Here is a 16,338-nt window from a genome sequence, read left to right as displayed (position 1 = left end):
TCTAAGAGCTAACATCTGATTTATCAATGGCCAATAGAAACAAAGTTCCCAAGAAATTATCCCACCCAGGGAAAGGGGGCAAATCAGGAAGTGCGAGAGTTTAAAAAAACGTCAGGACTGGTTGCGTTCTACTCAAGTGTCTGCATCTGCTAGAAACGTCAGGATGTAAAAAAGAGAAAAGAATCAGGATTAGGGACTCTGTGTGCGTGCTTGTGGCGCACAGAGCAGGGAGGGGCGCGTGCTCTCCAGATGGTAAAATGCTAACAATTTGAAATGCAGCTTCAAACCTTGATGAGAGAGTAAAATGTCACGATGCTTCAGTTTTATTTGCTCATAAATTTCATTAGCTACACAGGATGTATTACGTGCGTATTACGTGCGTAACAGTTCAAGCAGCATTTCAGATACCTTAGATGTTGTATCGTGTAGGGGAGTAGCAGCACGGCTATATTCTAATGTTTGGAGCTCGGAGCCTAAGGGTTTCACTGTAACTTGCAATCACACCTGCAACCCTGTACATGTGACTATTAAACACTCTTAATCTGAATATATGAAATGTTTTCTCAACTAGTTTCATTACCACTGTAAATATCGAGGAGGATATTGAATTGGAGCCATTAAGGTAAACGGAACTCTAAAAACACATTTAAGAGATGAACCATAACGGATTAAATTCTAAAACGCAACTCGTCGAAGAAAACTATGCAAACTGACACGCACGCATACAGTAATAAAATGCATCACAACAATAGGCTATTGTGTTGTACTTTTTCCTTGGTATTGATGCCTATTGTGACATTTCGGTCTCTCGGTGTCTAATTTGTGTCATATTTTGAGGTAATAATCTTGCCATATCAATTGTGACGTTTCGGTCTCGCAGGTTCTATTCTATGGCATCATTTGGAGGTGACAATCTATTGTTATATGAATGGTGTCTATTGTGACGTTCTGACTCTCTGTGATGTCCAGTGATCGTATGTAAAGAACACTTGACCATCTGTTGTCACAAGCAGAACTCCATTTTAAGGGGGAGTGTATTTTCTTTCTGCATGTGCTAATAATGATTGCATTTATTTCCTTCGGTGTCAACTCGTCATCAGGTCTTGATGTTTGACCATTCTGCAGGTTATTTGCATAACCCTACACCTTGCCATTTTCTATATCTAGTCTGAATTTACACAGACAAAATATATGTAGTATTAGCTCACCTATCATATAGCTTAATAAAAAAACGTTGAGCACTACTGCTATTCAGAACAATACATTCCAGCTATATTKGGCCTTATGCAGTGCCAATGTAGAGGATTTAAAACTCTTATGAAAATGAATTGCATATTACCAGCAAAATAGCACTAATAGCATATTTTTTGTAACCATATCGTTTGTAAATATTATAAGCGTGAACATCATCAAGATGAATGGATCATTGATAAGAAGGTCCTTTCGATGACGTGGTGCTGATGTTACATCATGGAGGAGAGGAAAACTGGAGCAAAAATACTCTAGATTAAGCTAATCTATAATTTCCTCAAATCAAAACAACTGCTACATCTGCCGAAACCATGCTATCATGATACAAACAGCAATGTACACCCCTGTTTTATGGTTTTACGAATAGCACGAATAAAAAGACAAAGGGAAGTTCTGTGTTGGCACAATTAACACATAGACTGTAAAAGAGAGAAAACTGACAGAAGGCTGTGACCAAAACACCACCACACCTCTCCCAAAAGAGGGCGACAATGAGTAGGCCTATTGGCCACAGTTCCAATTCGGGGCTGGTGAAAGACCATCCATTTGAATAGCAACAAATAAACACACATCACATGCATCGCCAATAAATTATTCAAATCCTGATAATGACAAAGCATTTGCCTACATTAGTACTGAATAACATATGTAGATAGGTCAAGCCCAGAGACCACAATCAACGAACCATAGCATTCATCTTAATCATGCAAATAATTATAATATTGTTATTATCAAATCAAATGTTCGGACATAACCCGTGTAACCCTACAACACAACATTCCAACCACTCTTCTGAAAGCCATCGCTATTTAAAACTAAACAAGCATAGAAAGTTATTTTTACTTGAATGCTCACTCTATTTAATGCATGATTACAAAATCATATCCAATCATGATAAGCAAGTAGTATTCTTACCGTATGTGAGGTGTTCGGGTCTCATGGTGTGTGGTGATGTCACAGGGAGAGGACGGACAAGTGCTGCTGGCGCAAAGCGACCGGATCCCCTGTTCTGACAGCTGGGTCCTGGACGAATCCAAGCGCTCCCGGGATCAGGCAACGACGCACTCAACCCGTCCAATGTGCCAAACCGTCACGAGGACCCCGGTAATGAATCCAAACCGTCCGGTTCCATGAGAAGGGCACTGCTTCCTTGCACTGCGTATAAAATAAACTAAAAAGCAAAACAGCGTTACCCACGACGAAAAGAGATGGAAGAGAAAAAGCTTTTACATTACAGAAAGGGTTGGATGGCAGACACAGGCTTTTAAATGAGTGCGGTTCTATTCTGGAAAAGGAAATTATGTATAAAAAGTTCATGTTCACGGCTCCATGCCATGTGACCAGCGGCGACCAATGGGAAGCCGAGGAGCCTCGTAAAGTTGTATTGCAATGTTGTAAATTTTCATAAACAAGAACGGATTTATGACCTAGTGAGAGAGCGACAGGGGGAGAGAGGGGAAAAACAGAGAGGGGGAGGAGGGGGCAGGTCAGAACTAGGCGCCATTTTACCGAAAGGAGGGGGAATGCAGTAATTTCCCCTTCACAATAGGCTACACACACACAGCCTGTACAGTCTGTGTCCTCATAGTTAACATACTTTAGTCTCTTTATTAAGCAAATGTTGCATTGGTTTAATCTATTTTTTCACTTTTCATGCTAAATAGACTACGTTAGAAAGAGGCCACCGTGTTATTATGTAATAGCGTAATAGCGTATTTTTAGGCTCAGTATTTCTTGTCATATAAAAACAAATGGCTTAAATGTTAAAATGTTATAATAACTAAATGAACGTGAAAAGGTATGATACAATATGTTCACTCATGCCTAATGTAGGGTAGGTAGTACCATCGATTTTGGCATGTAGGTTGTATTTCATAACATTTTGGCTAAAGATTTCATCAATGTATGGTTGGCTTACAGGAAATTCGTTACGAAGCTATTTTTCAAACTGAATGGTTTTGTTTTTATTCGATTACTATTGCATCTTACATAATGTCACAATAAGAATACCGCAGAGGAAAAGCGGTGAGTGTCGAATGCAAAGTCTATTTACACCAGTCAAATTACAAAACAAATGCTTATTTCTGAACATTGGACCGGTTCTCTTCTATAGCCTAGATTCAGATAAAACAAACACASAAATTCCCCAACTTACAGACTTACACGTGCAAGCAGACACACTCACGTCCATAAAAATGATATTGACCCTAGGCTATAGCTAGTTAATTGAATAATTGAAAGCAAAAAAGGAGATGAAAGTACAATAACAACACGACGTTACAATACAGTGTTTATAAGTACTTATGCAGTGTTGACATTCAGTGAGACAGCAGTAGGCTATAGGTTTAGTCTCTGACGTAAAATCTGAGGTAGGGTATACAAATTGGACAATTCATTTTTTTGATTGCTGTTTGGAAATCATGCAAATATCTATTCAAATCTCTACAAATCTCGACCCCAAAAGACAAGCTCTCACAACATTAGACATGATAACAGACAGCAGCGCAATATAACGATAATAAGCGACAGTTAAACATTAAAGCCATATTCACCAGTGGATTCAACATTTGCATTTATTTCGCTTTGAAATAGAGACAAAAAGAGTGCGAAAAAGGTTCCTCGAAGTCAATTGAAACTGGAGGTAAATTCTGAAGTTGCGTGAATGCAACTGTCGCCTTAGGTAGTTCTCTGTTCAGGAATGTTATTTCAGTAGTAAAATATCTAATAGTTCCCAACGATTAACATTAAATATTGTATAACATTTACAGTAGACTTGTTCTACATTCAAAGATCAAATTGAGTTGTCATTGTAATGGCGTAGAGTAAATAGGTAGTATTTATTTAGTTCCCTTTCATCTTCCTATAGCCATATGCATTTTATAGCTATAGCCAGTGTTTTCACTAGCTTGTATATATTAAATTAGTGCGTCTCAATTTCAGCCCTGCAAGTCGTTTCCTCAATCAGGCTTCTAAGCTCTGAATAGCATGATCGAACAGAGTGTATCGATTCTGTGATAGTCTACATCTAGAACATTTCCTTATTGACCAATATGAACATTTATAGAGTGTTTCTAATCGCCTCCTTGTCTCCATCTCCTCTTGCAGGGGTTTCTGACGCCACACCGGTGGACTGGGAATCTCCGTACTCGGCGTCCTCGGCCTTGGACTGTCCGTCGGTTACCGGATCACTGTCATCATCCTCGTTTACGTCCTCACTGGTGGCACCGGGGGTCGAGCTCGAGGACTCGTCCTTGTGATCTTTCTTCCACTTCATCCTCCGGTTCTGGAACCAGATTTTGATTTGGCGCTCGGTCAGGCAGAGCACTTGTGCTATCTCCACGCGCCTCCGGCGGGTCAGGTACCGGTTGAAGTGGAATTCTTTCTCCAGCTCCAGTGTCTGGTACCGGGAGTAGGTCTGACGTCCACGCTTTCGGTTTGGATCTACAAGAGAAAACGGTTTCAATCTGCTAGGTCCAAGAATAAAAATACTACAAATTGCTCTGCCATGCATAAGACCATGTCCTACACAAGCATGGCATATCAAATCAAATCAAATTTATTTATATAGCCCTTCTTACATCAGCTGATATCTCAAGGTGCTGTACAGAAACCCAGCCTAAAACCCCAAACAGCAAGCAATGCAGGTGTAGAAGCAAATATGTAATAACTCTGATAATATCATGATATTGATAATGAGATATGTGACAATTCTGTGATCTTGCATTCATGTATTATTTCTATAGAATTTAATCAATTAATAAATAAAAACATTTTGTGTCTGTGCCATTTTTACTAAGATGTCTTTCTCAAAATGTTTTAGGACAGTCAATGATGTTTTGCCTCATGTAGCCTATATACACTTCAATAAACTTTATTTTTTTAAAGACTTCGTTCCATTAAAAATATTCCAGCTGGGATTCTAGCCTGTAGCCTATAGCTAATGCACTGCATGCCTCTCCAATTAGAAGCATGTGTTTGTCCACCACTACTAGGTCATACCCACATGGCCCTTAAGCAATTACTACTGCTAGTTTCATTGGTAGGGTATATCTTTATTAAACACTGGCGTGCCTACCAATTCCCTACTAGCCAGAAACTATACTATTAATAGGCTACCACTGCTCCAACCACTGATATTATATACAACCACCATTAATATAGATTATATCCATGTCTACAAAAAGGTTTCTGAAACTGATGAGGATAATCACATCTGCTACCTCTATCCCATTCAAAAGGTTGAACTGCAGAGCGCACGATCACTGATTTACACTATAACATACAGGTAACTGCCAAAATAATGGAAACACTTGAGTAAATTAGGGATATAAAGTATACTGAAAGCAGGTGCTTCCACATAGGTGTGGTTCCTGAGTTAACTAAGCAATTAACATCCCATCATGCTTAGGGTCATATATAAAAATGCTGGGTAGGCCATTATTTTGGCTACCATGGCTATGCCCTCATAGGATGACAATGCCCCATCCACAGGGCAAGTGTGTTCATTGAATGGTTTGATGAGCATGGAAACGATGTAAACCATATGCGATGGCCCTCTCATTCATCAGATCTCAACCCAATTAAACACTTATGGGAGATTCTGGAGCGTGGCTGAGACAGCATTCTCCACAACCATCAATAAAACACCAAATGATGGAATTTCTGGTGTTAGAATGGTGTTGCATTCCTCCAACAGAGTTCCAGACACTTGTAGAATCTATGCCAAGGAGCATTAAAGCTGTTCTGGCTCGTGGTGGCCCAAAGCCCTATTAAGACACTTTATGTTGGTGTTTCCTTTATTTTGGCGTTACATAGTCTGGTATTTTATTGTCACAAAGGGGAGTAGAAGCAGTAAGAAAGCAGAGGCAAAAAGCATTGCAGAAGCGAAGGGATAATACATTTATGGCCACAGAACTCATTACTTGCGTAATAAAAGTTGAACAATTCTTTCCACGAAATACCAATGGCTTCAAGTAATTAATTGCGCCATTAAGACCACGGTAAGTATCCCACGTTTTGTAGATTCATTGACATTATAGCAGAGCTCTGCAGAAGCAGGTTGGGAAGGAAGGACTCATCTTAGACTGTACCTGATGTTTTCATCCAGGGGTACATTCGGTAGTGTTTGTCCTCTGGCGAGGTGAGGGGCCCCGGCTGGACACAGCTGTCCCCGAACAGACGGCTCTGGTCGAAGGAGCTGCAGTGCAGACTGCGAATGTCCGGCCCCTGGCCATAACCAGGGCTAAACATCGGGTGGCTCTGGTAGATTGCATTGTTGACGTTGTAAAGTCCGGACAGGGACGGTGGGAAGGCAGGGGCTGCGGCGTTGTGAGCAGATGCGGGTCCTTCTCCATCGGGTCCAAGAGTGCACGAACCTAGGTCTGCGTTTGGGAAGAAAGAACCGCTCGCCGTATATTTGTTAAAAAGACCATCCACATAATAAGAACTCATATTTTTTTCTCTGTGATTTGTTGGGCCAGAATCTTCAGTGTCGTTTTTACGAGGTAATGTGATATATGACAGCAATACACCCTGGATTTACACCAAACCCCATTTTCCCCAGGACCAAAGAACTCACCCACGTGATCCAGCCCTGTGACCGATGTAGCCAATCACCGGCGGGGCCAGAGATTTCATTATAATGCACAGACTGCAGAGTAGGAGGGCCATTCCATTGTAACAGAGTGATGGTGAGACTCCGAATGTTCACTTTAAAATGTATGTCAAACAAAAAACAGTGGAAATTCATAAAAGTACTAATTGTGCATAGAGTTGTATGATTTATTTAACTTTGCAATCATTGTTTTTTGTTAGACATTTTAAAGTGAACAATCTGAGTCTCAGCATCACTCTGTTACCATGAATTTCCCAGGATTAACACACACACACACACACACACACACACACACACCACACACACACACACACACACACACACACACACACACACATACACATACACACATCCACACACACACACACACACACACACCTCATAAACACTGTGGGAAGCCTATACATATGAAATGACACAAAATACAATGTCATCAAAATAAAATAAACGTATACTGTTGCATTTAGCCTTTCATAACACACCATACTACACCATACTACACCATAATACACCATATCCCACCATAATAACACCATAATACAATCGTTTTCACCACCTCATAACATCTGTAATTTATACACAACTAAGAGTATAAAACTGCATTGTGTACTCATTCAAAAGGTTTTGTTCAATTCATATAAATACATTTCTCCATGGGTAAAACTGAACTATATGACACAACAATCATCAAAACATGATAATTATATCATAGGCTACAAAGGACTGATCAATTCAAAGTTGAAACATTTTACAACAGTTTCTTTGATATTGTGGTGATTGAAATAATACCATTTACAATTGTAAAGATTTTCAGTTACCATTGTTGCGTTTCAAATAAGATAATATAAAAGTAATTGTTGCAAGTAAGTATAGGCCTAAGTGAAATATTTGAGAATTATTTTGAGTGGTAATGCTAGATTAAGCAAAGTATTAACTCAAAACATCAAAGTTAGGTAAGCAAATTAAATAAGTCAATTTGAATATTTAAAACTAACAACGTTATTTGCAAAGCTACATTTAAACGTCTACTACTTCTGTATTATTTTTGCTTTCTTGGAGGTAGCTCTATGTTGAAATAATCAGATTTATATATATATATATTGAGAAAAATACCATTGAAAAAGACCATTGAAAGTATCTGTCCCTGTTAGCATAGGTCAGTAAATCCCCCAAATAATCCTCCCAAATGAGGTAAAACACACATTTAACGAGGGATAGCTATACATATTTATATGCAATAGGCCGTGGCCTAATTTGGTAACGTTTATGTAAATTATTTCGCATTCCACAATGTTATCTGGAAAAAAACACAGAAGAGACACAAAAAAAAATCTATATGTGGAGTTACTGAGCATATAGCTAACCCATTTAGGCTAATCTAAATACCACCAAACATGTGATATTTTAGTACGCCATATCATAATATTCCAAAATTGATTAGCCTAAAGCAAATTGAAGGGCTATTGCAAATGTAGAATAGGGCTATTGCAAAAGTAGAGTATGAACGATAAGCCTATTTGAAAAGGGCAAAATAATTTTCCAATTACTTTACGAATCATATGTACAAAACATTTGTTGAGAAAGCACTACTTATGTTTAGTATTCCTATAGGCCTAAACTAAATATGGAAATAAACACATTTTAACTATAACAGTTAGACCTTCTAAAAGCCTGATTTCTTTCATTTGACACGCGGAACAACTACGTTTCCGGTTTTTCTGTAGCGTCAAGTAAAAGATAGTCCTACACGTGCAAATGTTTTTTGTGACTAGACTAAGGCGTACTATTTTTTWTTTTTWATGTATATTATTATTAAATATTAAATACTGCCGCGGATGTGTCAACGTCTACAAGAGCTAACATCATTMTAAATACTATAATAGCAAGCAACAATTCGAACTACAATGTTATAAAACGAAAATCCAATAGGCCAAAACATGTCAAAATATGTTCATCCGAAAATAATCAGAAAGGGTAAGTGTTCAAACGAGGCCATTTTGAGCCTTGTTATAGAACATCAGCGCCATCCTCTGGTCACTACACGTAGTTGCAGGGTGGAAAAGGTGCAGTGCCCAGAGAACTGCAATCACACCCATTCCCCATTAGGGTCCAAAAACATAAATAAATCACATAATAGGAATGCGATTAATGTATGTGGCTCTCATTGCCTGCAGTTCTATTTCCACATGGAATACAGATTTTGGAGGTCCGATGATGACAATCGAGAATAGTATATCTAAAATGTTCATGTTGGTCTCATCTATACTGAGATTAGGTCTTGACTCATATAATGCTGTTGTTTTATTGCCCTTTCTGTTTTTTCAGCGCGTGAACAGAACACTAGCTACCACCAGAGAAACTGAGAGAGAACTTTCCCAGGCCAGGTACAAACAAAGGGTCGCTCGAGATGACCATGAGTCCGTTGAGCAACAGTCGGGGGAGAGGCCAATAAAGCTGATCATTTCCGCTAGGCCTTTTGTCCATGCTGCAGTCCCACAGAAAAGAGAAAAAACAAATGGGTGCCGAGTTCTGGAAACGGTCTAATTGTGTCTGGACGGCCATAAACCCATTAAAAGTGGAATGCCAGACAGTATAGCAGACCAGGCGTTTTATTGCTATGTCTCTGGCTGAGCCTTTGAAGTTTGGGGTCCATCTGCGTCCTCGAGGCCTAGCGCGTCACAACACCACTACATGGCTCCATACAACTGCAATTTCCTTGTTTTTATTTACTAAAGCTAATATATTCGTGCATTAAAATATATGTGCATGTCTGATGTGAATGATGTTGTCTGATAAAACAAGGGTGGTTCTGTGAGGATGTGGCTTTACAGTTCCAAGGTCCAGTTGTAGCCTATTTCACAAGTAGGCCTATCTATAATTTCAATTTTTATTGGCTACTCTTTGTCGATATAAATTGTTTGGTAGGCTACAGCGCAAATTTGAGGGAACTTCTCTAGATTTATAATCCAACGGTTTTTGGTGGAAGCAGGCCCACATCAATAGACCTAACTCATTCTTGATACAAATGTTGAATAGAAGCTCAGATATATTGTAATCTGAATGCCGCCAAAGCTACATTTTAAATAGTAAATCCTCGACCGCCCTGCTCATGTCGACGGTTTCAAAACATAGCGGCCATTATGTGTCCAGAAGCACCAGGATTAAACTGAGCGGTGGTGTCATATCATAGCTGAAGAATATCTACACTACATTATTTTAGGCATCAGCTGTCAAAGCTTTCGACATCTTTCTTGTGTTGTGTCCTCTCGCCCTGCAGCGCTTTGCACCCCATAAACGGTTATAGTGGTAATTGTCTTTTATGGCTGTATACAGCTAACAACCTCTACTGCCAAGGCGCGCGGAGCAGCAAGCGTGCAGCGATCCGCCGGTCCTGCCTGTTTGCCCGGACTACAGACTGTTCGAACCCCACCCCCCCACACACACCGTTTTATAGTATGTGTGTGTGTGTGTGTGTGTTGCGTGCGAGCTTGAAGAAAGGATAACGAAGTGCGCGTTCAAAATATCGAATTCCCTCACGTAAAATGAAATAAATGGGTCATTGTTATCATTTTCTAACACTCCATGAATAGTGTTTTTGCTAGTATTGTTCCAATATTTTGTTTGAGAGAAAATATATGTGCAAACTAATGTTAGAATAGTCCTATACACATTACATTTGGTCAACTACAATACATCTGACTGTCAATAGCTTTAAGAATTTGATCATTTTCTGTTAGAGCATCACATTCATTTGAATTAAATCTTAGACTGAACAGTGACATGCAAATGCACAAGAAATTATAATAATTCAACGTGGCTGCTTTCGCAGATATAATTTGTTTTATTCAATAAATAGTACAAATTACATTTGAGAACCAAAAATCTGAAAGTCCCCTGACCATGAGGTATTCATTAGGTAGCATACAGTGTTTCTTTTTATTTAGTCTCTCTCCTTTCTAACAAATATGTCCTCTCAAATGTTACTCCCTGAACTTCAGACATAGTTTACTATCTATACAAGCATTCTGTCTCTTCACAACGAAAAGTCGTGTTAAAATGAAATGAGGTTCTTGCAATTATAGGTAGTTGTGAGACAATATCATTGTTATGTAGCTTCTAGTAACATTATCAACAGGCCAATATGCATTTTAAAGAGGCTTTTGATGCTCATGCACCCGCTTCAAAATGCCACCATTACGTTAGCCTATCCCTCCAACTCAAATTGACCAAAAGTTGAAATAACGACAACAACAAAAGATTTGAAACTAAATTCTGTTGAACCTGAAATACACATAGGCCTATATCTACAAACCAGAGAACACACACATATCTACTCACATCCACACACAAACGAGCATAGAGAATAGGCCTATTAATAGGGTACATGCCTTACACAGATGCCCTCACAGCCGAGGCTTTAATTCATTCATTAACATCCTAATAACAATAACAAAAAATAATGCGCACTGCTAAATTGTGCAATATAAAGGTAGTTAGTTGCATCAAACCGACGAGTAGAGCCGGACATGCTTTTTACAAGACACATAACAGCTTCTGTTAGGGATAAAACAGTGAGACAACGACTATAAAAATGCAGTCCAGCAGAGAAATAGCCTTTTCACAGATATCCCCCTTATTTCGGATATTTTTTTCTCATTCAATCAATCATACCTATAAATCATCTTTTGGTCCACCATCTTTATTACATTTCTTCATCTTCATTCTGCGGTTCTGAAACCAGATTTTGACTTGTCTCTCCGTAAGGTTGAGCTGCCTTGCGACCTCGTACCTACGGTCCCGCGTGAGGTACGCGTTAAAGAGGAACTCTTTCTCCAGCTCGAGGATCTGGTGCTTGGTGTATGGACAGCGCTTTTTTCTCGTGGCACTAGCGTGGAGCCAGTTGGATACCGGGTTATCTGGAGAGAGGGGGTGCGAAACGAGACTGGTGTGAGCCCGGTGCTGCTGGCCCAGATGTAATAACAACATATGACCCACAAGGGACGAGGCTGATAACAAAAGCTCTGGATATCAATTCTGAATGTAAAAATATAAATACGTTCCAAAGTAGCATTGCACTCCCATACTTGGCTCTTGCTCCTGTTTAAAATCTGAAACCCATATTATTAGAACACGGAAATGAGTGAGAGAACGCTAGCCTATTATCAAGTCGCTATAAATGAATGGCACGCCTTGAATGGCATATTTTCAAACACGCGCCCCCTCTACTACTCACACATTTCTATCTGCATCCCTGCAGCTTTACAGAACATAGCATGGCCAAATGTCAAAGGATGAAGCAGCACTTACTTGGATCAAGGGCCGGTTTCTCCTCGTTCAGGTCCCCGGTCTGGCCTGGTAGTGTGTCCTTGTCCACCGGGGATGCCGTCGCCACTGTTCCGTCGGCGAAATCGGACAGGAGCAGCGCCGTGTGGGATCCAGGCAGCACACTGTCCGCTCCCGCATCCAGGCTCTCGGATTTGATCCCGTAGTGGTGACTCGTTGGTAATCCAGTCAAAGGCAAGGACCCTGACATGGGCTCCAGCAGCCAGGACTGCATGTAGCGACCCTCCACGTCGCCTGGAGCCGGGCTTCGGTGATTTCCGTACGGGTGGTGGTACACCGACGACACGGCGCCTGGAAACTGGGTCGGTACATGGCCCCAGGACGGGCTGAAGACCGGGGCTTTCGTCGGGAAGGTGCAGGGCCCAAGCTCAGTGTGATCGGTGATCGATGTGGGCTGCCTCGCGTGCTGGAGCCCCCTCGGACCGGAGGAGTATCTGGGCGCGGAGAGCGCCTCACTCTCAGGCAAGATGAGGGAGTCGACGTAGTAGCTAGTCAACGTTCCAGATGTCGACATGGCAAAAGAGACTTTCACATGTACGCACACATACACTGATACTTACAAAAACAAGCGCGACACACACACCACACACACATACATACACACGCACTAAACCCCACTCTCACAAAATAACAATCTGAAGAAATCAACTAGCAACTTGGCACCACAAAGAACTACAGTCTACTAATAGTTCGGACGCAGGGCTGCCATTCGATTGGGTGATGCACGCACGTGATCACAAAGGCTGAACAATAAATAATAAATCAATCCCTTTGACTATTAAATGATAGCGGGTCTCTTGTCTTAAAACGTGACAACGTCTAGTTTTAAAAGCAAATTATTATTATTTTATATGATTRGTACGCAATTGCTGATATAAATGTTGGGCTATGTCAAGGGAGAGGCTGAACTCCATTGAGAAAAATACCATTGAAAAATACCATTGAAAGTATCTGTCCATGTTAGCATAGGTCAGTAAATCCCCCAAATAATCCTACCAAATGAGGTAAAACACACATTTAACGAGGGATATCTACACATATGTTACAGGGTAATAAGCATTACCAATGATACTCACAACAAAACACACAGGGACTGAAATTAACCAGAATATCTTCTCCATATTGGGGCTTATTAACTTAACCAAATGTCTTAAATTGCATTCTTTCTATGGCGCCAAAGAACGTAAATTATTTAGATATTCTTCCTTAAAACTAATGCTCTGGGACGCTTTCCATCCTAGTATGTAACCTCTTCCATCTCCCGTCAAAATGTTTCAACCTTTCATATTTTCATTGTCTTCGAACCAGAGAAAGTGATGACCAAACATTCCCAAAGAAAAAACATTTTACGCACACCCACTATTAAAGATAAGCACATAATGTTGTGCTATATCGTGCTATTTTGTATAGCCTATTAACATATTAGTTTGGTATTATACAACAATAATATAGTATCAGATGAAAGACTAATCGGACTAAAAGCCCGCTGATAATAATATCTGACTAGTTTCATTTGTTATTTCCTCAACATCCTATGATATTGTTTATATATCATCTACTGAGAAAAACAAACATTATTTCAGTAAATGGAAGATTATTTTGAGCATGAAAATGGAAATGAGCATAGAATTGTATTTGTGTTTGCATAGTAGGCCTATTTACTCACAGCTATAGAACCCTCATATGTTCCTTTATTTACTGATGTCTTAAAAAAATACATTGGGAAAAAATAATGTTATTGTTCTAGGCTAATATTATATTCGTATATCCATGGACAAGAGAAAAACGTATTCTGGTTATTAAACAGAACCGAGGAATTAAACAACTATTATATTAAGCCTGCAGAAAATGTATCTCAATAGCCTAATGTTGAAGCATAAAAGCATGGCCTAGTTGTGGCATATTTAAATAATTAAGCTAAAACTAATAAACGACAATTATGAAAACTCGTCGTAGAAAATACTGTGCACATAGTAGCATGTAAATCGATACCTGGCTTCTTTTTAAAATACATTATCCTATTAAATACATTATCCTATTATTACTAGGAATGTTATTAGCCTATTATGAGAGATCACTATCATAAGAACCACTAGCACTATTACAAATACCAGCACTATCGAGCCAATTATGAAATCCGCCGTGGCTAACGAAAACAACAATGCACTATTAAGTAGAAAATTATAACAAAGATAGCATTATGTAAACTACTAAAGCACTTAGAAGTTTAGGAGTTTCCCTACAAAAAATTGGAGATCGGCCTAAGTCGTGACATTTACATGCAACTAATAGATAATAGATAGGCACTAGAAAGTTCACAAATGGGGTTGTTTATGTCATTATTCAGACACATAGATCACGTTGTAATCAAATTTGAAAGCAGAAAGCTAACACATTTTCATTCTCCAGCCACCCAAGCCATAGACTGTTCTCTTGGCTTCCGCACGGGTGCATCAATTCTGACACTAACAGGCTCCTGAACAGCTTCTATCCCCAAGCCATAAGAGTGCTAAATAGCTAACTAAATAGCTAGAAAAATGGCTACACGGACTATCTGAGTTGACCCATGTATTTATTTTTGCAAAGTCTCTATGCACACTCACAGGGTACTACACACTCACGCACACTGACAATCCAACACACACACAAACACTCACTCCATCATTTGTTCACACACACATAATATGCACATACATTTATACTGAGTCTACACACACYCGTTGACATACTATAATATACGCTGCTGCTACTTTGTTCATCATACATCCTGATGCCTAGTCACCTTACCCCTATAGGCCTGCCTACATATCTACCTCTTCCACTGCAGTATCCCTGCACATTGTAAATATGGCATTGGAACTGACTGACCCTGTATATAGTACGCGTACTTACTTTCTCGTATACTTCTCATTTATTCTTTTTATTTCTTGTGTGTTTTTGTTCTACCTCATGTTATTTTTAGTATTACATTGTTATTGATTGCTACATTGTTGAGGTTAGAGCTTGCAAGAATGGCATTTCACTGTAATTGTGCATGTGACATTAAAACTTGAAACACGAAATATAAACGAAGACAGGAACGCTGGAAATTATAGTCAAGCCTACACTATATATGCATTTGATTTTCAGGTGTATCTTTTCAATGGATAAGCAATACAACACAAACTAATACTTGTGGGGTAACTAATGCATGTGGGGTAATTCAAGAGTAGGTGAGAAGCTACTGAACGTGCAACCCAAGTCTGGACACAACATATGATACTATATGGACTAGTAGGAAGAGAGGAAACGCCTGCGTAACACTTTACAGACATTGTGTCGAACCTTGCCCCCCCCCCCCACACACACACCATAGCCTTAGAGAATGGAGATAGCTGCACACAGAATACGTGTTCTATTTATTACCATCCAATAAAACTGAAAGCTAGGCCAACACCCTACATGGCCACAGGCGGTTCACTGCTGCTAAAGAATCCACTCCAGCATATTTTCCTACTGAATGAAAAAACAGTAGGCTATGCCACACACCTATAACTGAACAGATAATATTTAATCCTCGAACGTATACCACTGTACAGAATCAGAGAAGGCATGGATGAAAATGTGTTAGAGACATTAGAAACAAACAAAGAGGAYAGTGGATAGGGAAAGGCTATGCGCACTAAAACACAGAATAGACAGGCATCTTCAAAAGAAAAGACACAAGGGAAGGCAGTGGCACTTTAAGGCTGTAAACTAAATCAGGGTGTTTTTAACACGGACCCAGTTTACCGCAGGGGCTATTTACTTATTTTGCCCACAGATAACAGCTTGTCTGGCGGATCTAAATATCGCCATAAAGCCCTTCGCCTCTTTTGTGTTCGGGCTATATTGCGCAGCGGAAGCATCCGGCTCTATTGCCCACCGGCGCGCCACTGAAGTCGCTGTTGCCCACTCAACTTCCCCTTCCTCTCCAATGCAGTGGTCGTAACCGAGGCCTTGTCTGACGTCGCCGCGTCACGACTGACAGAAAACATGATTATAGCTTTACGCTAATTCCAAGTCCAACCCTCCTATAGCTGAGCTTTTAACAAGATAAATATAGGACGCAGGCATTCAGGGGCTTAATTTAACGATGAAAAATAACAAAT

General features: G+C 39.8%; 2 protein-coding genes across 2 annotated transcripts; both read right to left on the bottom strand.

Annotated features, from left to right (window-relative positions):
• Positions 1 to 3,030: 3,030 nt before the first annotated feature.
• On the bottom strand, positions 3,031 to 7,136 carry LOC111954876 (homeobox protein Hox-A7). The gene is made up of 2 exons (XM_024139172.2): positions 6,342 to 7,136; positions 3,031 to 4,692 (listed from the first exon to the last, which is right to left on the bottom strand). Exons 1-2 carry the CDS (start codon positions 6,700 to 6,702, stop codon positions 4,310 to 4,312), a joined length of 744 nt encoding a protein of 247 aa, XP_023994940.1. The 5' UTR covers positions 6,703 to 7,136; the 3' UTR covers positions 3,031 to 4,309.
• A 3,547-nt stretch (positions 7,137 to 10,683) lies between these two features.
• On the bottom strand, positions 10,684 to 15,533 carry LOC112071729 (homeobox protein Hox-A9). The gene is made up of 2 exons (XM_024139170.2): positions 12,173 to 15,533; positions 10,684 to 11,781 (listed from the first exon to the last, which is right to left on the bottom strand). The coding sequence occupies exons 1-2, from the start codon at positions 12,720 to 12,722 to the stop codon at positions 11,537 to 11,539; spliced, it is 795 nt and encodes a 264-aa protein (XP_023994938.1). The 5' UTR covers positions 12,723 to 15,533; the 3' UTR covers positions 10,684 to 11,536.
• Between the last annotated feature and the right edge of the window lie 805 nt (positions 15,534 to 16,338).

This window comes from Salvelinus sp. IW2-2015, unplaced genomic scaffold (assembly GCF_002910315.2).
Source record: "Salvelinus sp. IW2-2015 unplaced genomic scaffold, ASM291031v2 Un_scaffold1703, whole genome shotgun sequence".
Classification (NCBI taxonomy): Eukaryota; Metazoa; Chordata; class Actinopteri; order Salmoniformes; family Salmonidae; genus Salvelinus; species Salvelinus sp. IW2-2015.
Note: the sequence above shows the minus strand (reverse complement) of the source record. Positions and strands in the feature narration are given on the sequence as shown.

What these genes read in the sequence shown, in the direction of transcription:
- LOC111954876 (XM_024139172.2), bottom strand. Translation starts at nt 6,702, where the DNA reads ATGAGTTCTTATTATGTGGATGGTCTTTTTAACAAATATACGGCGAGC. An exon ending in CCCCTGGATGAAAACATCAG is followed by an intron (nt 4,693 to 6,341) that starts GTACAGTCTAAG and finishes TTTCTCTTGTAG; the next exon opens with ATCCAAACCGAAAGCGTGGA.
- LOC112071729 (XM_024139170.2), bottom strand. Translation starts at nt 12,722, where the DNA reads ATGTCGACATCTGGAACGTTGACTAGCTACTACGTCGACTCCCTCATC. An exon ending in GAAACCGGCCCTTGATCCAA is followed by an intron (nt 11,782 to 12,172) that starts GTAAGTGCTGCT and finishes CCCTCTCTCCAG; the next exon opens with ATAACCCGGTATCCAACTGG.